This window comes from Melanotaenia boesemani, chromosome 17 (genome assembly GCF_017639745.1).
Source record: "Melanotaenia boesemani isolate fMelBoe1 chromosome 17, fMelBoe1.pri, whole genome shotgun sequence".
Classification (NCBI taxonomy): Eukaryota; Metazoa; Chordata; class Actinopteri; order Atheriniformes; family Melanotaeniidae; genus Melanotaenia; species Melanotaenia boesemani.
The window spans coordinates 17,272,631-17,295,952 of record NC_055698.1 but is presented as its reverse complement, the minus strand read 5'-3'; the positions used below and the strand labels follow the sequence as shown (position 1 = coordinate 17,295,952).

At 40.2% G+C, this 23,322-nt stretch overlaps 1 protein-coding gene across 2 annotated transcripts; it reads left to right on the top strand.

Moving 5' to 3' along the window:
• Positions 1–10: 10 nt before the first annotated feature.
• zbtb10 (zinc finger and BTB domain containing 10) lies at positions 11–21,346 on the top strand. Of its 2 annotated transcripts, XM_042012415.1 has the most exons (5): positions 11–949; positions 7,146–8,178; positions 14,771–14,836; positions 17,070–17,245; positions 18,210–21,346. In XM_042012415.1, the coding sequence occupies exons 1-5, from the start codon at positions 272–274 to the stop codon at positions 18,489–18,491; spliced, it is 2,235 nt and encodes a 744-aa protein (XP_041868349.1). In that variant the 5' UTR covers positions 11–271; the 3' UTR covers positions 18,492–21,346. The 2 variants fall into 2 exon arrangements, with proteins under 2 accessions (XP_041868349.1, XP_041868350.1); XM_042012416.1 differs by lacking the exon at positions 14,771–14,836.
• Positions 21,347–23,322: the final 1,976 nt, after the last annotated feature.

The following is a 23,322-nucleotide window of genomic DNA, read 5'->3' as shown; positions in this document are numbered from 1 at the left end:
CTGGTCGAGGTGCATTGTGGGGAGGAAAGTCGTTGCCATTCGACCTCTGCGGGGCCTGCGCGGACGCAGCGAGAACCCTGAAATTCATTATGCGTTTAAAACCTTTATTTATTTCCGCATAACCTACATACTCTCACCGGGAGGGCCAAGCGGAGAAAAGAAACGACGACGGTCCATCTCTTTCGGAAAATACATCATTTACAAGTACATTATTATTGTCGGAGGGGGAATACTGTTGATAAAGTGAAGATTCTAATATATATTAAGAAAAATGTCCGGTGAGAGAAATCGCAGGTCGCTGGCTTTCCGAGGAGGTGGATCAACTGGGTTAACGGGTTCCAGTGGCATCGGTGGGGGGAACTGTAACAGCTGGGAGGCCCCGGCCTGTCAAGACCGACATTTTAACGGGAATAGGCCAGATCAAGAAGAGGACAGGGATTTGGGGGCGAAAGGACCGTCACAGAAGAGTGTGGAAGGCGCTGGGTCTGTCAGCGATAGCACGGAACCCGAGGCGGAGGAAGAAGAGGACCCGGAAGGGGGGAGCAGGGCAGCCGGTGACGGTGACTATCGCGTCGGCTCGGTTGAAAGGGAAGACGGGTCCAGGGACGGGAAGAGTTGGACAGCGGGGAACGGTCTTAACAACAACGCTGACGGCCAGGAGTCTGGAAATGCAGCGAGTGGAGGCGAGACAGGTTCCAGGAAATCTGGGGTAGAGATGAGACCGCAGACGCTCCTTCAAAAACACTCACTATTCCACGCTTCATGGTTGCAAGAATTTCCATGGCTCAGATTTTGCCAGGAGACGGGACTCATGTCTTGTTCTTGGTGTCACAACATTGCCACTAAAAACAGCGACGAGCTTGTTAAAGGTAGTCGCAACTACAAACGGGCCTTGCTGCTGAGACATCACCTGTCTTCAGAGCACGGGAGAAATGACCCCACCAAACAGGTAACGTTAGTTCTATTTGCTTTCGTTTACTTAATTACGTAACTAGAAATACCAGTGAAACAACTGTCATGCCATATGTCTGTTCTTCTGTCGTTTGTCGCTTTTTAAAGCGTTTCCGAAAACGTATAAAACACGACTTAGGCGAAAATAAGCTTTTACCTAAGCTTCACAATCCCTTCCCCTGGCTAATTAGTTAGCATTAGCCTGCTAACCTGTGCTAACTAGCCTAGCTTACTAGCTGCTTGTAGCTTTGCTGTTTAGCTAGGTTATTGACAGCAGTAAAACCCCCCGGCGAACCATGAGATTTACAGATTGGCATAAGCGTGCCACCAATAAGTGTGGGTGATATACATATTCCCGATCGAGTTAGTGTGCAATATAAATACCTGTCCAGTCATGAGTCAAGTTAAACTCTCAGACCTGTATGACACCTGCCAGCTAGTCTGGAGGCAGATTCCCAGGAAGCATCTCAAATTTAACTATTAATCTACAAATATTATACAGTATTTGAGTTGCAGATTACTTTTTGAATTTATCCTATCAATTTATATGAGCAGCAGTATTTGATTGTTAGCTTGCTAGAGGTCGCACAATGGCAAAGGCTCGACCCTGGCAGCCTTTGGGGAACCGCACCCCTACCCAACCCCCCGCCTTTCATGCTGCTCTGCTGCCTCGCAGTCACGGGTGACCTCTGGCGCATTTCTTCCTCCTCCACCTCCTCCTCCCTTTAGGGAGCTAAATTAGAGGCATTGTGCTAGAATGACCCCCCAAAATCCATAGATGGTGTCACTTGCAAGGCTGGACAAGAGGAGCAGAGTAAATCATGTTGCCTGGAACCTGACAGGTTGCTTGCCCATAGGTGACCTTTAAATGGACATGAATGAGTGGAATATGTGTCAGTAGAAGCATAAAACAGCATCACCTGAGCCTGTCATCTGTATTTCTGGGTTCATAGGTTCAGATATTCTGACTTTGGGCTATACCTTGTCTTTAAGACCTGATCTTATTTACTCAAAACTTAAAAGGCTTGCCTTTCCAATTGGAGATTACCTTTCTTTATTTCATTAATAATACTACATGATTACCCAAAACTTGAGGGAGGCACTGAGTTATTGTCAATAGCTTCATTTTGACCATTGTTAGTTCAGGATACTCAAGCCAGTTTTGTAATTGAACTATGGCATCTTTTTTTATTGGTTAATTAGTTTTACAACAGTGTAGACAACGCATCTACAATGCTTCTTCTGTGCCCTCATAAAAACAGGGAGGGCAGATTTACCTGTACAATTTGGTGTCAAAGATCATTCCTCCCCTCAGCCCTATGTTGGGGGGGGGGACAAACAAACAAAAAGACACAAACTTACTTACTGTTCCTACATTACAAAGTCTTGCCTCACATCCTGACAATGGTCTGAGCTGTCAGGAGAATTAAGAGCGGGGTGCTATTTGACTCTAATTTGTAAGCGAAGCGGATTTCACTACTACATTTAGTTCCTTCCTTTGTACACGCAATCGCTAATCAGAATTACTTAAAGTCATCCACTAACTTGTACACATCGCTAATTGGTAAGGAGAGCAGGATTAGGGCTTGGTGTGGCTTTTCCCTAGCAACAAGGACCCCAGTCACTGTGTTAAGAGGTTATCCAAACCATTTGTTCATGTAAAATTGTTAAAATAAAATTTAATTCCTACATTTTAGAAAATTGTTTTATTCTGCAGTGTCTTTTTTCTCTTCAGTATTAATGTTTTAGAATAAATATAGTACACATCTGATATACACTGTAGCTAGAAAAAGAAAAAATAGTCACACTGTAAGCTAAGTTGCATTGTGAAGCAGTACATTAAAGGGAAATTATATTGTTATGAGGCCACGTCTTGTTCTATTCACCCATTCCTGACGTTAGTCAGGCCTCGGCTGCATTTGTTAAAGCTAACTCAATTAGCCTTAGTACACCAGGGCAGCTGTAGTAAATGTGGGTATCCTTGGAGAAGGGGGCCGTTGTCCTTAATTCTCTCGATGCTGTCTTGTGCTCAAATTGCTCCCTATGCTGCTCATTGGTAAAAGGTTATGACAAGGCAAAGGCAGGCCATTTGTTTCCTGAAATGACATATAAGATCACATATGTAAGACTAATAGAATTTTTTTTTTCTCTTGAAAATGTTTGTCCTAATTTTATCAGGTCGATGTGTACTAATCTTAAAGGATTTCTTTTTCCTCAGAGGATGTGTGTATGATTCATGGTAATAAAGCATGTCTTAAACCCACATTAGTTGTCACAGAGTGGTCCCTTGTCATGGCCACCTACAGGAAATCTTTTATAACTGTAGTTCCATTTACAACATAACATACAAAGATACATTGAATTGTCACATGAAACTGGTTTCAGTTCTTCACATCTATCCTCTCCACATGCTCCCTCTTTTCTTTACCACATTTGTGCTTTCTCTTTCTGTCCGTCGTTGAACACAAATGCCTCTGCTAAACTACTCACCAAAACCCAGCAAAGCAAAGATTTTTTTTTTGCAAGATAGGATCAAATCTGCACATTTGATTCATTGTACAAAGAAATCCATCATCCCCCCCCATGTCAGCTTTATGGAGTGTAGGGAAAATCACTGCACCAGATTCTCAGAAAGGATATTCAGGTGAATTCAGCAGATAATTTTAGTTAAAAATACTTCTTGTCAGTCTCCCCAAATGGGGAAGGGGACGCACCCACTGCCGCCTGGTGCCTGGCAGATAGATGGGATGTTTATTGGGGGCCACAGGTCAGGGAAATGGGTGGGGTGGAGCCAGAGGGAGAATTCTTCTCGCTGTGAACCCTTTTTGTGACACCCCCCTAGCTCTTTAGCATTGTTGGAAGGCAGGGAGACACTTGGTGCAGCCCTCCCACACCTTGGGCCAAATGCACACTGCAACATTGTTCTAGCATCGGGGCGACAGACGGGTTGGGTGAGCTGGAGGGGGACGGGTCAAGTGAAGGATGTAGAAGATTTAGGAAAAGACTGGTGGAGATGGCCACAGGGCTGGGCTGGTCATGAAACTGGTTTGATGGTGGGTGGGGTGCAAATGTGTGCATGAAAGGTAAACAAAACTGACTCCATTGGGTCATTATGTTGCATGGGGACACAAGTTGTATCACATGATCTGCTAGAGGTGTGTCTGAATGTTTGTCGTTTGTCTGCTGGCCTTGGGGCTTTGTTTGGGTTTGCGGTTTATTTTGTAGATGTAGTCTTTTCACCAAGATGAAGTGTATCTTAACTCTGTAGCCAGTGCAACACAAAACTTTGAATTTATGACCATCTTGGTTTGTTTAATCCACCTTTAAATCACAATTATTGGCAGCTCACTTTTGATTTTGAAGCTTTCATGTTTGACCTAGATCAAAGGATTCCTCATCCCCTGTGTACTCTTAGATTCTGTACTCTGTTAGACCTTTTTATTCTTCCTCTCATGCCATCTCTGGCTCAGAGAACTTAGCCACGTCACTACTGGGGGAGGTTGATATAGTCCCCACATTCTCTTTTGGCTCAAGTAGGTTTTTGCCTTCAGCATCTGCTGTGCAGGGTTGATCTGCTGGTTCTCTAAGCTCTCAGCTCATACGTGGCACATCTGGAGAAGGGATGATGCTGCTGATGAGGCCAGTATGCAGCAACTTATCTAGTACCAGGCTGGCCTAGCCTGACTGCATTAGGTGCATACACGCAAGATGCAACCTGGATAAAAGCTGTAGAAAGTCACATTATTTGTAGGTGGGGTGGATGGATGTTTTTTGAATTTCTAAAAGAGGACTAGGAAGCAAGGAGTCTTAAAATGCTTATGTATTCATGGCTTTTGTAACTCATTGGTATTTTTCTAATCAAGCCTTATTTTTTTTTTATATTAAATATGTAGTTGATTGTAATTTACCTGCAAAGTATTGTAACTGAGAGCATGCCCACCACCTGTCAGACCTTACCATACCATTATGTTCCACCATAGTACTCAACATTATGACTGTATCTCTCCGGAGGCTTTGATGTTGTAAATCATGGAATAAATTTTCTTTCCTCTCTCCTCAACCTCTTAGCCTCACCCACATGCACCATGGCTTCTTTCTGTGTTTGCAAGTGGGAGCTACTGTGTAATAAGAGAGTGAGTGGAGAGCCTTTTCACAAAGGCCCACAGTGAGTGGACAATAAGCCTCGGGGAGAACATCAGCTATTGTGGAGACTAAAATGGGGTGACCCAACAACTCCTCTATCATGCTCGCTTTCTGTGCCCCTCTGCTCCAGATTTCTTCTGTTCTTTTTCACAGTGCTTAAGGTTTTGCTCTTGTATCTCTGCTATGTGTATTTTCTCTTAGTGTGTGTGATCATGCTGGGCACCAATCCTTTTTCATCTTTTCCAACTTTTTCCCATCAGCCCTATTTTTGCATTTTTCTCTATCAGATCGCTACAGTTCAGCTCTCATGCCTCTTAATATTTTCTGTCTTTGGTTCCTCTATTCTGTCATCTGCAAAGCCATGTCCACCTCCCACCCCCGTCCCATCTCTCCCTCTTTCTGCCTCTCATTTTATTCCATCCAATGTCTCTGCATCTCTCCCCCTCCAGCTGTGGTAGAGGATGTTAAGCCCCCCTTTACTGTCCTCTGTGCCCAGGCTGCCCTGTACAAGAGCTGCAGTGTGGAGGGAGTAGGGGTAGTGGGTGGGGGCTGGGTGGGGACCTCAGAGAAATGGATTTAATCTGAATTACTCGAGCTGAAACCCCAGCTGTGTGTATGTGTAGGCAGCTTGGTTTCTGTGTGTTTGTGTGTGCCTGTATTCACATGTGTGCGTGGAAGAGATGGTGGTGGCTGGGGTCAAAAATGCAGGGCTCAAGCTATGTGAATTATTCTGGATTAGGACATCTGCTGTGCAATTCGAAAATGAACCAGAAATGTATGCCCTGCCTGTGAGTATTATATAAAAAAAATAAAATATTGACTTTTACAAGTTCTGGACATATACATTTTTTTTCTTTTTGTTAATTTTTTTTTAGTCTCTTAATTTTTTTGTTGTGTTCCCTGCAAACAGTTTTGCATTTTCCCCAAACCAATATATTTGGATTATAATGGCACTGTGTATTAAGTATTCATATGCATGCATGTGTACTCCCCAATGTTCTGCTCCATATCATGTTGGCCCTTTGTCCTCCCACTACCCCTCACTTGCTGTGTGAATACCCTGGTGAGTGGGATGTGTTACTGCCTAGGTCCGTGCTTTTGCCAATTTCCCTCCCGTGCAACAGCCAGGTTGTGTCCTTATATGAACACTTGTCAGCTCTCCTCCACATAGTATAACTGTCTTACAGCGAAATGCATTTAAAATGATAGTTATTTGCTAAATGATTTTACAGTCTTATGAAAACAATTCGTAAATATCTATAAATCATAAAAGAAATGTTGTTTTTTGCTGGTCTTGGATTAATCAAGTAATTTACTAGTAATACACTTTATAAAATGTTCTTCTCTGTTACCCTAAAAATTTCAAATGCTTAAGACTAGCCATCAATTTTTAAATATGTAACCTTGGAAAGATAAAGAATTGAAAGTGTAAAGCCACCATTTTCAGGCCTTTTTTGTGAAGCCTACACAAAACTCAATATGTGTTTAATGTAATTGGCAGTATCACTGTTAGTAGTTGCCCAAATTTGAGTTGTGCCATGCTACTGCTGCAGCTCTTTCTACTCATCCTAAAGTATTTTAATACAACAAGTTTGGACAAGTTATTTCTGGTCTTGCAAAAAAAAACCTGAAAAAAATCTTTGGGAAATATATAAAATAAAGATAACAGGCTTAATGGGAAGGCTATGCCACAATGTTTAGATTATGACAGGTAAGGAATTTGATTGCTTTATTAGTTTAAATTAGGAGTTTTGATGTTATTAACTTGAGGGAAACAGTTTGATTATTGGAAAAGTTTAGTACCAAGGCTTAAGGTAAAACACCCTATCTTTCACTCCTCTCCCCCTTATTGAAGCCTGTTAAACCTGTTTCACATCTTTAGCAGGTGTGATGGTGTCACATGGGGAGTCAAGGGGATGAATGTGTGTATGTATTTTTTATAGACAGTTTTTAAAGAAAAGAGGAAACCCTATTTGTGTATTACCACATTTGTGTTTGCAAATGACATTTTATGCAATAACTTTTTCTTTTTTCCTTTTTTCTGTTATAAGGAGACTGTGAGGCCATCAGGCAACACCATCCCCTCCACTAACTACTCAGAGGAAGACTACCGCAACAAGCCCAATGAAAACTCCTACTGTTACCAGCTTCTACAAGAGTTGGACAAGCAGCGCAAAAGTGGCATCCTCTGTGATGTGAACATAGTCGTGTCAGACCAGGTGTTCCGCGCACACAAGAACATCCTGGTAGCAGGCAGCCGCTACTTCAAAACCCTCTACTGTCTGACCAAGAGCGAGGCCCAAGACCAAGCCACTGTCACACACCTGGATGTTGCTGCTGTGCAGGGCTTCTCGGTGATCCTCGACTTTCTTTACTCCGGGAATCTGCTGCTCACAAGCCAAAATGCCATTGAGGTAATGTCTGTTGCTAGTTACCTCCAAATGACAGAAGTTGTACAGTCATGTCGGGCTTTTATAAAGGATGCCCTAAATATCAGCATCAAGCAAGAGGCGCCAGATTCAGTGGTGGTGGACTATAACAAGAGGCAAATGGTGACCAAAGAGGGACAGAGAGGGCTGGACCGGAAGCCGAGCAATTTTTGGGCTACAAGCATCCTGTCAAAACTGTCAATCAAGGCCAGCTGCAACCAAGGAAAGGATGCAATAGAAGAAGATGAAGAAAATGGCAGGGTGAAGGAAGAGACCAGCGATATCGAGGTGACAGTGGTTGGAGGTGAGGGCTGTGCCCTGGTGACCCCTGGAGCTTCTGGAAGCTGGACCCACCACACTGACAACTCTTCTGATTCAGCTGAGACCAATGACACCCGGACGGTAAGTGGCCAGACGCAGGTCTTCGTCTGGAATGAGCCAGCCACGGGTGGCACTGCGGCAGCACCCGCAGCCATAAAGCGAGAAGCACCGGATGCTGCCCCTGGAAGTGGTCGGAGGAAAAAACCGACCACCACACGGCGTTTCATCTACAACTTTCCACCAGAGCCAGAAGAGGGATTTGATGAGGGGATGTTTATCCAGCCGTCTGCGTCCTACCCCAGAGAGGACTTCTCCTCCCTCTCAGAAAACGCTGGTAAGATAGACTTTTTCAAATTTAACAATATTTTCTCTAACGCCAGGTCATATAATCCACTCATATACTTTTTATTGTAAGTTAAAGAGATCTCTGTTTCATATAAAAATTTGCATGCAAAAACTTTGACCTGTCATCAAGACATCATTTGATTATAACATCTCTACTACTAAGCTTATAAAATATATAATTTTCATCACTACATATGAGAGGCTTTGTTAAGACACGCCGATCAGGGCCTCTTTCCGGGGCATCCAGTTTAACGTGCTTTGGATGTTTAAGTAGCCTCTAGTACATAAGCCTCTAGTACATAAAGCCAGGGTCAACGAAGGGTCAGTGAAGAATATCATTAAGAGGTGGTTGTTTTAACATTTCATGATGATCGGTCCTGCCGAACATAATCCCTGACGAGATGCTGAAAGAATCACAGACATGTAAAAGAAATTCATCGGTCAATGCTTGTGTGGTCATTTTTAAACAGCAGAAGTTATTCTAGGAGTTTTGAGCTCCCTGTGTATCTGCATGCATCCCTGTGCTACTGGAGGGGTGTGCTGTGATTAATCCTGCACACTTTTGTGTAAAGCTAGCGTTAGTCAAGATAAACAACGTGTAGTTGTGTTAAATGGCACTATAAACAAACTAGCTGCTTCTTTGCTTTATGTATCAGGCTCCACTGCTGCATCTGACATTTCAGCCTTGAAGTCCTTAATTTACCTTTTTGCATTTGATTTTTTAAAAAGTTCTTTAAAAAATCATGATCTTTAAGCAATTATTTACAAATCGAATGATCAGTTGTGATGTTTATGTGCATTTAGTGCTTGCTTTTCTCCCCCAAGTGGGCTATATATAGTATATTTTATATATATATACACACATACACATAAAAGTTATTTTAAGTTGGAAAGTAAGTTTAATGATATCTAGTATAACTTGTATAACCTGTAATAAACAGGAAACACTTCAGCGTGGCAGTTGCTCTCATAGGGCAGAACTGGCAACTGTCTGTTTAGAGGGATGTTAATAAATATTCCTGAAAAGATGTTAAATATCCCGTCAGAGTTGCTACTTTGGAAACATTGAGGTGAACTAAAGCATGTTTTATTCATAAGTGTGAGATGGTATGATCTTTTCAAAAAAAGTAATCTAAAATTTTCAAACTGAATACATATCCAAATGGGTAGTCACATTTTCGCATCCAGAGAGTACACTTAAGAGAATCTACACGCTTATCTCAAGCTAGCCCTTCTCTGTTTCAGTTTTATTCATATATTATTTTTAACAGGATGATATTTCTGGTTATGACATTTGTGAGATCATGGTGTCAATTTTTGCTTTATCTAATCTGTCTGTACGAGTAGTGCTCATGCTAGTAAGTATCTGATGTGAGGAGAAGGTCAAAAAAAACCCAAAGTAAAGTCTGAGAAGTGTTTTATGCTTCATCTGTATCTATCTGATGGGGGCACCTCATTAAGAATTAGTGAAATTGGTCAGTGTTGAAGATATATGCTCAAACAAGCTCAGTTTTCTGTTTATTATCACATCAAAAGTAGTGTGATGTCCAGTTTATTAAGAAAATTCACAAGAATTATAGGATATATTCATTAGTATTTTTAATTAGATTCTGTACTTGTGAATAGGTTTTCCAACTTGGGGTGTCGTATAGCTTGAAGATCACCCAGTTATGCTGTGTGATCAGCTCTTAACGGCCACACTGCCACATTTATATGCATCATTTGCCTCTTTATTGTGACTCCTCTAATAACATGAAATGAGAGAAATACGGTAATCATCAGTTTTCGTGTGATTATCGAGTAGATTTACAGCTTTTGATTAACACCCAAAAACAGGTAGGTGCATTCACTCATGATGCTTATGACCTGCCATACGTAGCTAACGAGTAACTTGTTCCAAGTTGTGATCTTCACTAATCACCCTAAAGCAGGAGGCTTATGATTGTTAACACCCACCTGGTGTGTGAGTGAGTGAATGATCTGTTGCCACATCCCTGCAGACTTGTTCTCAAGAAAATAAACTTTAGCAAAATAATGTTACATTTTTTTAAATTTATAAACCATGATTTGAAAGTAATGCATGACAAAATGTGTTTTTATAAAGTTAAAAATCTAAAAGTAAAATCTGTAATTTGTTGTCTTGTGCCAAGCTTTACAAACCTTTTTTTTTTTTTTAAATCCACTTTGGGAAAAACATGAGATCTTTTGACCTTTTAAGTGGCCCTCATGTATCCAATCAATTTTCCAATCCTCTTTTTTTTCTTCCCAGATGAAACTGTCCTGTCCTGTATATCTTTTTTTTTCTGTTTACCCTTTGATATCTTCCCCTTTCTATCTCTTAATCTATCTATTGCTGCGTCCATCGTGTGCTATCCACATTCAGTGCAGTGCACTTGGTAATCGCTTCTCTTAGCTCCAGCCATCTCCTTCTGTTGGTCCCATTAAGCGCAGCACTCCATGTTACCATAATGATATCACATATTAAGTGAAGTGGTATGGACAGGGGGAGGGGATGTGTGCAGCACATAGAGTGTGTAGAAATGGAGAACTACTTTTTTTCTGTGTGCTGGAGAGAGGGAGAAACCCTCCCTGATGCAGGATAATGAAGGAAGCAGGGGAAACTGTTCTTCCCCCAGGCCTCCCTAAATGCACTTGAAGCCTCTTAGTGCCTCCAACTCCTCCTAGGGCTTGTTTAATGCGTGCATGAAGTGATCCAGTGTGTTGTAATAGCCTTGAGAGACACGTTTTTTTAAGACGGTTTGTTTGCAAGTGAGCCAAGTCTTCAGCAGTCTTTACTTCACACATTGCTGTTGTTTAGCTCCATGTTTCCATTATGTTATCTTTTCCCAAATAAAGATATACCTATGGATACAAATAGGCTGTTAGTCAAAGTAGGTTTAAAGGCAACTGTTTAATTCTGTTATATTCATGTCTAGCACAGACCATTTACCTCACACATTTGTACATTTTATTCATGCAGATACAGTATGTGAAGTATATTTATAGTTTGTCTAAATCTGTCGATGGGTTCGCCAAAGTAACCCTCTCCCTGTCTTGACAGTCAAATCTGCTGTAGTCAAGAACTAATGGACGACCTATTGTAAAACATCTGAGAGTGTAGAGTTTAAAGCTGAAATGTGCAACAAATTATCCTTGAGTTGTTTGATGTTGGGATGAGAGGAGGACTCTTTGCTTCTTTTCAAGTCATGAGAAACTAACAGGTAACCTTATTAAGAGTTAAATGTAAGAAAACTGTTTTTCTGTGCTTAGATTTCCAGTTTATAGTGTATAGTGTTTTGTAAGTATTGATCCCTTTTTACAAGTAGTGAACATGCAGTTGGATCTAGTTGCATGGCTGCATGGTTGTTTTTTTTTTTTTTTTTTTTTTTTTTTTGAATACCAAAATTGGCCTGTACCTGCAGGTGCTGTCCCACTATCAGCAGCAGTGTGGTCACTTACCACACACTCATTGTTTCTGGGGTCAAACCTGCAAACTTTGATGACATGAGATGGTATTCAGGTATCCTTTGTAAAGTCGTTGACCAAATTTCTGGCAAAGGATAACTCTTGGAACAAGGACATCTGCAACAACATGAAAAAAAGACCACTTCTAAGCTGGGCAGCAACCAAACAGTGGAAAAATCTTTGTGCAAATCTGCCCAAGACTTTTGAGTAATCTAGCTAACAGACAGACCAAAATATTCACACTGGTGCTGTTTGGTCCACTTTAAACATTGTTCCACTTCAATGGATAGTCTGATTCATTTAGTGCAGTGTGAACGTGCATTTGCACTTTGGTGCAGACCAAAGAAGTGAATTCTGTTACGCCTGAAAATCCAGGGTCTGTGTCCACTTCGAAGTGAACCCATGTCTGTTTTGCTGACAGTGTGAAAGCAAATGGACCATCCAGTGAACCAAGGAGCAGAAGTGGTGTAGAACGCGTTGTAGCACGACATGTCTGATATCATTTAACAGTTATCAGTTGTGGCCTAGGTCAAAGGATTCCTCATCCCCTGTGTAGTCTTGGATTCTGTACTGTTAGACCTTTTTATTCTTCCTCTCATGCCATTTCTGGCTCAAAGAACTTAGCCGTATCACTACTACTTTCCTCTTTCTTGGTCTGTGGTCGTTTCTGGGAATATTGCCCACTAGCGAGCAGTTGTTATAACTGCGTAATAAGATTACCTTACTGTTCAGGAGGTTTGGTCTGCTTGAGTAAACTGCAGCGTGAAAGCAAACCAACTTTTGGGTAGTGTTCAAACAAATAGCTGACATGAAAGATACTACACTGGCTTTGGATTTTAAAATATGGTGGTTCCAGTATTTAAGTTGGTTTAGTTGGTCTCTTTAACCGCTTCTTCAGCCCTTGATGCAAGTTATTTTTTTGTTCTGGATCAGCAGAGAGTTACTGCTTTTGTAGCACCTGTTTTTCACAGCTAGTCAGTGCTTTGTTAGTTTAAATGGAGCTGGCTTGAGGCTGGCACTGGAATGAGTTTGGTGGACAAACCCACTTTTACCTTCTGTTTTCAGTGGGTTCAGAGTGATGTAGAAGTCATCGAGTGTTGTGACAACCAGATTGTTTCCTGACTGTAAGTGCTTCTGCATGGAATACGTCTTTCTAGAGGGATGTATACCCTAATAAGGAAGCACTACGAGCCTCTAGAACTCAGTTTTTCAGCTGTATAGCCACAGTACTGACCCTGAGAGAGAGCTGCCAGCCAATATGCAGATTCTAACTGTATCTGTCACTTTTTTCTTTTGGCTGGTGCCCCTGTCAGTTTCTCCAGTCATCTGGATATCCATCCAGCTGTGATTTTGCCATCGCTGCCAGTCCTAGCAGGAGCTGGTAAATATCAGCAGCTACTGTGCAACTGGATTTACTTTCAGGTTTTAAGACATCAGGTTTCTAGGACAAATGGTGACATATTGCAAAGCCTTATATAAGTCCACGCCATTTCCGAAGTTGGAGCACTCATAACCTTATTGAAGCCATTTCAACCTAATTGTCCAGTCCCATTTATAGACAGAATGTTATTTGTCAGTTTGTGGCAGCATTTCCCACAGTCTCGCTCTACTGTCCAGCTACGATTAGCCTTGCATTGCATACAGGGCTCGTTTGTTTCAACTTGCTCTAAATATGTGTCACAGAATCTCTTAGTCACTCTTAACTAAAATGTTGCTTTACAAAGCAAAAATCAGAATACATGCAGTAGTTTGGCTTTCTTTGCATCAGCTGTAACAGAAAAAAATCTGAGGTCTTAGCATTTTGCATTTGTAGAAACAACTGCAAATAAAACCTACTTTTTTGTCATGAAACCAGACAGCACTCTTACTTGTTTCTGTTTGAGCCTGGAAACAGTCATCCAGTAATATTAGCTGTCCCAGTTTCCCACAGTGATGTCACACTTTTGGCTTTCATTTCGTCTCAGTTTGATCTGTGCGTTCAGGCTTCAAGGATGGAAATATAGTAGCCCAAATGATGGCACTCTCTCTCTGGCTTTCCTCCTTCTTCTTTTTTTTTTTAATATATAATGTGTTTTCCCCCCATTTTCTTGTGTCAGAGAGGCTGTTCATATGATTAGCTGTTCATCGGCTGAACAGTCATACTGAATGTCTTGATTGAGTTAGTTTGTAAAGTCTTAAAGGATGGTAAAAGCCATTACAACTTCTCAGAGTTCAGGATTATTGCTTTACTCGAGTCTTCCTGATATGGAGTTTCTAATTAGAGAAATCTGGTAAAAAATCACAAATTAGATTGACCTGATTTAGCCTAAAAGGCACAAATACAGCTGTAGAGACATCTGTTGTTTAAGTGAAGACAAGTTGTGGAATCATGGGATATTTAAAGATAAGAACAGAGGAAAGTTAATAGTGATATCTTTTTAGGACGCAAGTACTTTGCCATCACTTTTGGCTTTTACTACCAAGCCCTCCACCAGCCCTTATAGCCTGTAAATTCTTTGGTCTTTTTCAAACAAGACTGTTTAAAGGATGGGTGCTGCACAGACTCGGTCAGAGCAGGTAAAATGCATTTGGATGCACACCCATCTCTGAAGTGCACAAATACACCCACGCACAATAAACCCCCAATCCCTGAGAGGTGCAAAGCTGCCAGGGGCAGTCCCTTCATTCCCTAATCCACTCTAATGCACTGGGGCTGTCCTCACTATTCCAAATATTGACCCAGGGAGAATGAACGAACACACACACAGAGAGGCGTGTCCTTAATGGGCTCTAAGCACTGATGCTTTAGAAAGAGCACACACATGGACACACAGGTGCTTACAAAAGCTGAGTGTAAGATGAGCCGATGTGAGGGCTGGACTCTGTCATGCAGTTATTAACCCCCTCCCTGCTGGAAACCTAGTTGGCTTGCTGCTGGTGGTTGGGAGAAACACTGCTTTACATACAGTAGGGCTCAGAGTTTGTGTTTGCTTATGATGTTCACTAAAACGTCCATTGTTTCGTGTGGGGGTGGTTGGTTGTGTACACAAGAGATTGTGAGGTGTGCACACCCCCAGGCTCTCAACCACCTCTCATTTCTCTTTTTCCCTCCCCTTGTCCCCTCCTCCCTTTCCCAGAGCTGGCCAATCAGATCCAGTATAGCATCATCCAAGACTTACAGCAAGGGGAGTCCTGGGAGAATGGTAAGATACCACTCTCTAGACCACACCTAAATTGTCACCGTGGGCTAGTTTAGTAACGCGTGAAGTATTTTTTATATATATATATATTTTTTTTTAGTAAGTCATCTAGGCAATCCATTTAACATACCTCCTTTAACAAGTGAGCTGACAAGCACCCTGGTTTTATTTAAGTACTCATGTTTAACCAGTTTTTAAAGGTGTGGTTGACCCGCATGTAGCTTTTGCAAGGTGCTCTTCCACCCCAGTTTCAGGGAATATCCAAAGAAGGAATTTCAAGGTACTTTCTTTGAGTAAGATTTCCTTTTTGCAACAAGGCAAAATCTCTGAGAAGTTAAAAAAAAAAAAAAAATGATCCCACTGACAGAGCAAACATAAGATGGCCTCTAAACATTTTCTCCTGAACTCTGAGCCTGAGCTCTTTTTTTCCAGACATCTTTATAGCTGAGTATAACAGTGCCACAAAGAAAACACAAACATACTCAACCAATCTACAATGTCAAGTATGTTTGTTTTCTGTAGCACTGTTACACTTAGATATTTAGAGGCCGATGCCACGCTAGTACAAGAAAGTAGTGTCTGCAGCTGGACATGTGTCCCAAATCCAAAGTAAGTTTTAAATATGCAGTTTGCTCATAAATATCAGAAAAAATACTGTGCGTAAGTCTCAGGATGCATACTTGAAGAAAAAAAAAATCTTCCTATTGAGATGACCTTTTTCCTTTGCTGTTGTGCACTAAGTAAAAAATCTTGTAAAATTAGCCTTTATTTAGTCTGTTACTATAACGTACTGGCTCCAAAGACCATACAGTGACCGCACTATATAGTGTGTACTTTGTACAGTATATATGTAGTATGAATTTAATTTTAAATGAGGTTTTAATTATTATAAAGGGTGGTGAAAAAGTGACAAGAGACATGGAGTTTAGGGACAGAAGAAAGGAGGCTTCAGTCACATTTAATGCTGTTCCAGGAAGGTTGCAAATAAAACTCAAAGACTTTGGCCTCTCTGTATCTTTTTCTTAATACTTAGTTTTTATTCCGACTTGTTGAAATCAGTTTTCTTTGTCCTGTGTGTTCGGTAAAATAATGAAGAAAATCAGATTATGTACCATCTGAGGTATAAATGAACAATTTGTTCCACCTCCACAAGGTTCTTTTCCATTGTGTCTATAACACACTAACATGCAAAGAGGAATATGCAGGTGACCTGTTTCTCATCAACCCTTCCCCCTTCCTCCGCCCCCTGACAACCTACCTTGACAACGCCTCTGTTGTGTGTTCCCTGACTCAAACAAAGGGATGGGCCCTGTTACCCCACTCTCTTAACACAAAGACTATTACTCTGTTTGGTGTCTTTTTTTTTTTTTTTTTTTTTAATCAATACATTTCTTATTTGTTTGTAAGCCCAGCTGTCCCCTTGGCACATCCTTGGATGGTAAATGGGGGATGTCTGGGTGTAGTACCTTTAGGATTTGTTTTCTGTACATAAGGAATAAATATAACACGCTGCAAGCAAGCACTAACTGCTGTGTAATGTCCAAACTGGGTGGAAATATGTGGCATATTGTTGTATTTTCAAGCAGTTGGTTATTTAGCTGTTTTGTTTGTAATTAGTAGATGTTTATTGTTGACAGATTTGCGTCAAAATGCATCTTTTGAGTCACAATAGTTCCTCATTAGCTTTAGTCAGCTTTCCTCTCAGTTTGTTGTGTTTAATTAATTAAAAAAATGAGTCGTGAAATTAGTACTTCTGCTTGTTGGTTCAATGACAGATCCATTTTCATACTTTACTTTAACTTGTAACACGGATAAGTATCCTCTCTAATGATGCTATGGTGAAAGCTCCTCCATCATTAAGCTGAGCTACTGAGAAGCGCTGGTTACTTAGCAACAGCCACAAAAGGATGGTGAAATTATCATTTGTCTTTTGTAAGCTAACAGACTTGTGTAATTTTGACTAAATGATGTTTGATATGTCAAAGTCTGTGGTTTGAATTTGCAGCAATGGCTACCGCATCCTATTTCAGTCATCTGATAAACAGGATCTCTGCTCCTGAAACACCCCTTTATCAAAGATCTACAGAAGAAAATGTAGCTTTTATGATAATTGTTTTGCTGCATCTTAGCATCGTTGGTGGAAAGTGATTTCCAGTGGATGCAAATAAAAGTTTGACATAAAGTATAAATTATCCCATGTTGACCTTTTTCTACATCTTTGTTTTTCTTTACCTAGGGGAGTCCTCACACCTAGCCCTCAATAAGCTCAAGTGCCCCCACTGTAACTACATCGCCAAGCACCGACGCACACTCAAGAGGCACCTGATCATCCACTCAGGTGTGCGCTCATTCAGTTGTGACATCTGTGGCAAGCTGTTCACCCGCCGTGAGCACGTAAAGAGACATTCCCTGGTGAGTCCACATATGTTCCCTATACTCTCTTTCAACCCCCACATGATCAGCATCCTCTACGTACTGCCAAACACCACAGCATTTTGGCTAAATTTGCATCATTCCACACCACCTTGTGTTGTGTGTCTGGCAGCTTTACCTGGGAGGTAGTGGGTGCAGATGAAGAAATTTTTAGCAGTTTTTTTTTTTATGCAGAGTCCCTTACAAAGTGGTGATCTAGGATCATGGATCTGTTTTGCATGTGTTTTATAAAAGAAAACTAGAAATCTAATTCTATTAAAGAAAAATACACACATCTTCTAATATTGGTGACAGCTGCTAGTACTAAGAAGAGTGGTCAACATACTGATTGTAATATATTTTGTTTTTTTGTAAAATGACTGAGTTCAGAAAAGACCTCAATGACTTTAAATTATAGCAGATTAATATTTGCTAGCTTCAGCTTAACCAAATGTTCCTGCGTAAATAAAATGCAAAAATGCTGTACTCGTGGACATCTAAAGGAGCTTTAATATGGAGATGGATACTTTATATGCTTTGCTGCTGTGAGTTGGCTAAGTGTCCATTCTGCTCATATGCCTGCAGTAACTACAGAGCAGCTTCTGGCAGCTAGTTTTATTAAAATAAAGAAATTGCTTGCTGCAGCAGTTCAAAGATGGCTATATGTGGCATCCGGAACCTCTTAAACCCAATAAAACTATATGCTATGCTTATTTAATCCATGCAAAAACCAGAGATTTGAATCTGTAAAACGTCTTGTGATAGGAAGTGTGTCAGATTTTTTCTTTTCACTGGGACTTTGCTAGAAACAAAATCTCAGAAGTTAATGTGTGCAGCATGTTACACAATGTGTTGCATCTGATACACATAAAAGAGAATAACTTCTGTGTTGTATTCACAAATTCTCATTTAATCTAAGAGGCTGTGACTAACTTGAATCACCCCATCTCACCGACCTTTTCAGGTGCACAAGAAGGACAAAAAATACAAGTGCATGGTGTGCAAGAAGATCTTCATGCTTGCAGCCAGCGTCGGCATCCGTCACGGCTCGCGGCGTTACGGTGTGTGTGCGGACTGCGCTGACTCGCACCAGGCCACTCAGGAGGGCCTGGAGGGCATTGAGTTTCCTCGCGACGAAGAGTTCGACGGGGAGGAAGGGGAGGACGTAGAGGGGGAGGAACCCACCTACAACGACCAATCAAACTGGGGTGAGGGCAACGCTGGTGCTGCCCCAGAGGAGGACTAAGAATTATAACAAGCTTGAGAAACAAATTAAAATAAAGGTTGATGTTTAATATATATGTACACAAAAACTAGCTGGTAAACAATCAACTCCAAAGTGCTATCAAACCTTGAGGTTGCTTAATTGTGCAAGTATATGACAAAGACATGGATTTTTGTTCTTTCTTTTCTTTTCTTTTTAAGAGTGGGAACTCCAAGATGTACAGATTTTATTATTATAAAAAATGTGTCCGACTCTGGGCCCAGTGGAGAATGATTCTAATGACAAATAATATGATGAATCAGGTTATTGGTGATGTATTTTTTATTTAGCTTTTGGGCGAGAGTTGGGCAGGGTGATGTAAATTTTTTTTTTTTTTTTTTTTTCCGTTGAGGTAGGCCAATCATCTAAAAGAAAAGAAATGTTAATTATTTAATTTATGAAGAGAGGTTATTATGGTCTTATCAAAAGCTATAATTTGTATTTCTGTTTTTCTTTGTTTTTCTTTTTTTGTCTGCGAGTGGAGGCACAGTAAACACTGCTGCTCTCTCCTCAGTCTGAAAGTGTGTTGCTTGGTGCTTGTAGAAATACACAGCAGAAGAGCATTGTTGTCCACAGGAAGATTCAAACTTGCTCCGTAGATCTTGTTTAGAGGCGCTAAATATTATTTTTTTCTTTCCCTGCACAAATCTTGGAACCAAAAAATCTGTTTTGTGACTCTAATGTATCTCAGCCATATTTATGATTAATTTAAGAGGGCTGTGATATTGTGCCAAACAGACCGCACACCAAGATTTAGCAGGAAACAAAAACTACTGAATACGCTTAAGAGAGAGGAGAAAAAAAAACCCCAAAATAGACATTTGTTTTACGGGGGAAAATATTGTTTTAAAAGAAAAAAGTACAAGGGGAAATATTATTGCTAGCTTTATACAAATCACAGCATCACAATAACACTTTATTATTATTATTATTATTAAACAAAAAGCATTTGACTTTCACTTAAAGCTTGAATTTTGCCAAATGATGAAACGTTTGGTGCTGTAATGCTTGTTGCAGAATACTGGACCTACAGGCTATATATGATGTTTATAATCATAAAGCTTAAACTGACTCAGTTATGCATATGTAATCAGCTTAAACTATAGAACACTGTTGTGCTACGGCGACTATCAGGTATGCTTTGCCATTGTTTTTAAGCTTTCTATTTTATTTAATGCACACTCACACACATACCATTTTATAGAACTACCGGCAGTACTCGTAATTGACATTTTAAGGACCTAAGTGAACATCAATACCTGTATGAGTTTGTTTATATTTGGTACTGAGGTTTAAGCTTAACACAGTAAATACTGAATCACTTGAAGGTTGGATGCGAGGTGAGTAAGATATGTGCAGAAGTCATATGTGATGTTTTCAGTAAAAAAAAACTCCATTTTCCATTTGTGACAGGTGTACATAAATGTCATCAGGTTAATTTGTTTATTTGTTTATTTTCTTTTTTTTTTTGGTCTGCCAGGTAGAAAACACTTTGTTCCACAAAAAGTGATACTCTATGGCACCACATAGACATGCACTTACTTTTACGTTCATGACAAGACATTTTCTTTTTATGTTTTGTTTTCTTTTTCCCCAAAAGCGGGTCTGAATGGAACTATATTAAACTTCTTTCTTCCAATTCTTAACTTTTTTTATTAGACATTTTTGTTTTTATTTAATATTATATATATAAATATATATATATATATATATAGACTCCAAAATGCAATCAAGACTGTTCATTTCTATTTGTCCAACCAAAATTGTTTTTAATTATTGTTGAAATATAATGTATGAGAAAAGCCAGGTGAATACTTGCTTAGTGTAGAAAATCCTTGCTCGTGTCTGTAATTGTTGAGATTTTTTAAATGTTTTAATGCTACAGAATCACTCACTTTATCCTTGAAACTTTTTTGTTTAATTTTGTCTTTTCCACGGATGTTTCCTTTTTTTTCTTTTGTTTGTTTGTTTTCACTAAGCACATATTTTCTAAAGAAACACGGATTGTTTGTGGGTTAAAACCTTGGAACAGCAGTATCTGTTCATATGCAGTGGAAAATACAGTATGTACTGAAGTGCTAATGATACCGAAGATGTGTAACTTCCTTTTATGCTCGGTGAAAGAAGATATATTTTAAATCAAAGCGATATTCATCCTCTTTGTGTCACTTTTACCTTCAAGTCACTGTAGGAGGGGGATATATATATATATAAATATATGTTGAGAATATATGAGATAAATATATATATATGAAGAATATATTATTTAACTAGTAAATTTCCTTAAATGGGACACATTGAGAGTCGGCTTCAAACCTCCTGCTGTGGTGGTTACTTCCGTGAACTTTAACCTTTTGCTTTCTCCATTCACGCTGTGTGCTTGTTCATCTTACCATCCTGTTGTCATGTTCTTTTGATACTATTTACCATCCTACTGATTTTACTGTAATGAATGAAACTCAAAACTATGATGTATCATTTTAGATTTTATGCTGTGTTTGTTATATGGATAAAAAAAAAAATACAAAAAATCACACAAAAAAAAGAGAAAAAGCAAAAACACTACAGATGTAAAGCAGAGGTTTTTTTCCCCAGCTGTATTTTTTTACGCTGTTGCAAAAGGTTGTATTTTTCAATTTCTCTCGGACTTAACAGTGATGCAAAACGTGGGCCATGCCTCAGTGCCCTCCGAACACAAAGCAAATTCAGGTTACTCTTTTTACGTTTTTATCAAAGGTTTTCAAAGATGGAACTACATTGTCCTTTTTTCTGTCTGAATTGTACTACTGTTCCTCTCTATACTACATTTTACGAATAAAACTTTGATATTGCTTTAACCTTGCTTGTCCACTTCTTTTCCTTCATGCAAACCTTTGATCTTCAGACAATGGTTGGCTCAAACTAATTTCAGGTAGCAAAAATGAACAGAAGTCAATCCATTTATAACCCAGGTTGTTTTCAAGGGGTGCAGTTTCTGATTACTAGCTGCAATGACAACAAACTACTTTGCTACATGGTAGGAAAACATGTTCAGAAGGAGACATGGATGCTGGAGGAGTGTCCACTACCTGCCTAAAGGGCTAATAACAGCTTGTGTAGTGACCTGCTCCATAATGACACACCTGTGGTTGAGAAGTAACATGACAACACAGTCAGGAGAAGATCAGTCAGTAAGAGGTGGTATTTAGAGATTTACTGTAACCTGTATGTTTTCAGGTCATATCAGGGTAACAATTTAGTCTATTTAACATATTAACACCCAAAATATATTTGTTCGTCTCTGAACAAAGATAAAAAAAAAATTTGTTCCATCACCTGTATCATAATTCATCCTCAGTTTCGTAAATGAGGCAAGCGTTTCAAGTTTTACCTCTAGCTTCAATGACTGCTGCCACCTGCTGTTAGTGACTTAGGTTAAACCTGGAGATGTTTATCTGGGCCTGACACCAGAGGGCAGCACTTGTCTTTCCTTTCTCTTCTGCAGAGCTGTGAAGCTGACACACTTCCTGTGCTTCCAGTCCATCAAATGTAAGAACTGATTGATGCATTGTTGAAATCATGGATCTATAAACACTGCTGTTGTAGTTTTACATTAATTATAAGGTCTATGCTTTTTGCCTAATTTAGTGCAATGTTCAATTTTTAAAAGTCACACAAATCATTTGTCTTTTAAAAGTTTTACTTATGTTTATATATTTTTTTAAATGTTTTAATGTTTTTAACATGCAGTGAAAGTAACAAAACTCACTGTGCATGCAAACTTTCTGCTTTTCCAGGTGGTTCGGTAAACATGTTTATGAAATCTGTGTAATGAGATATGATCATCCTGTCCTCAGCATGCGTGATAAGCAGATTTAAAACTGTCAACATGCAGGTTTGGCACCATACACTCTTCTATTCAGCTGGATTAACACATCTGATGGTACGGTTTTCTGTGACAATTTATCTGATGTTATCTGAGGGGCAGAATCGGGTAAATTCCACTAGTTTGGCTAAAAACAGACTGAAACAAATGCAAAGAATGCATTGACGGTATGGTCCACTGATATGTGTTTTTCCCATTTTTTGTGGTTACACGCTGTACTGATAGTTTAGAATAGTGTGTTTATTTCCTCGTGGGCACTTGCGCTGTTGTGTGTATGAGTGTATGTGTACACACACACACAGAAGTAGTCATCAAACATGGGCATTGTAGGCAACCACACACTACCCTATTCTTTTGCTGTGTGTTCATGTGCGTGAGTGTGTGTGCAAGCCTCCTTTCCATTCACAGGCCCTTTTGTGTGGGTGTCTGTCAGCAGTGTGGTCTGCAGGCAGGCCCCCATTGTGTAGAACCACTGCTCCTTATTGACACAGGGCCCCTGGCGCTTCATGTTCCCATGGCCCCCCAGCCACAGCGGACGGAAGGCTGAAACCGGAGCCCCGGACCTGGGGAGAGTTTGTTTGCACTCCCCTTTCTCTCCACTGGTACTCCTGCAGTTTGTGTCCACAGGGCTGAGGCTGAGCGGATGGCAGCATGGTGCAAGTGTGTGTTCTTTGTAGTTAGGGGATGTTTAGAGTGTTTGCATTTGTGTGTTCAGTTGGTTTGATGCTGAAATAAAGTGGGAAGACTAGTAATCACATGGTCACAGCTGCAGGGGAACGAAATGTGTGTTCTTGACCTCAGTGTGTCAGTCCACTCCTGATTTCCAATGGCTCGAAGCTCACAGTGAGGCACTCACAGGTCAAGGGGAGAGCAAACATTAATGAAGATTATTCCCTGATTACCATTATCTCCTCTGTGACCCTGCACTGGTGCTGAGAAAGAAAACGG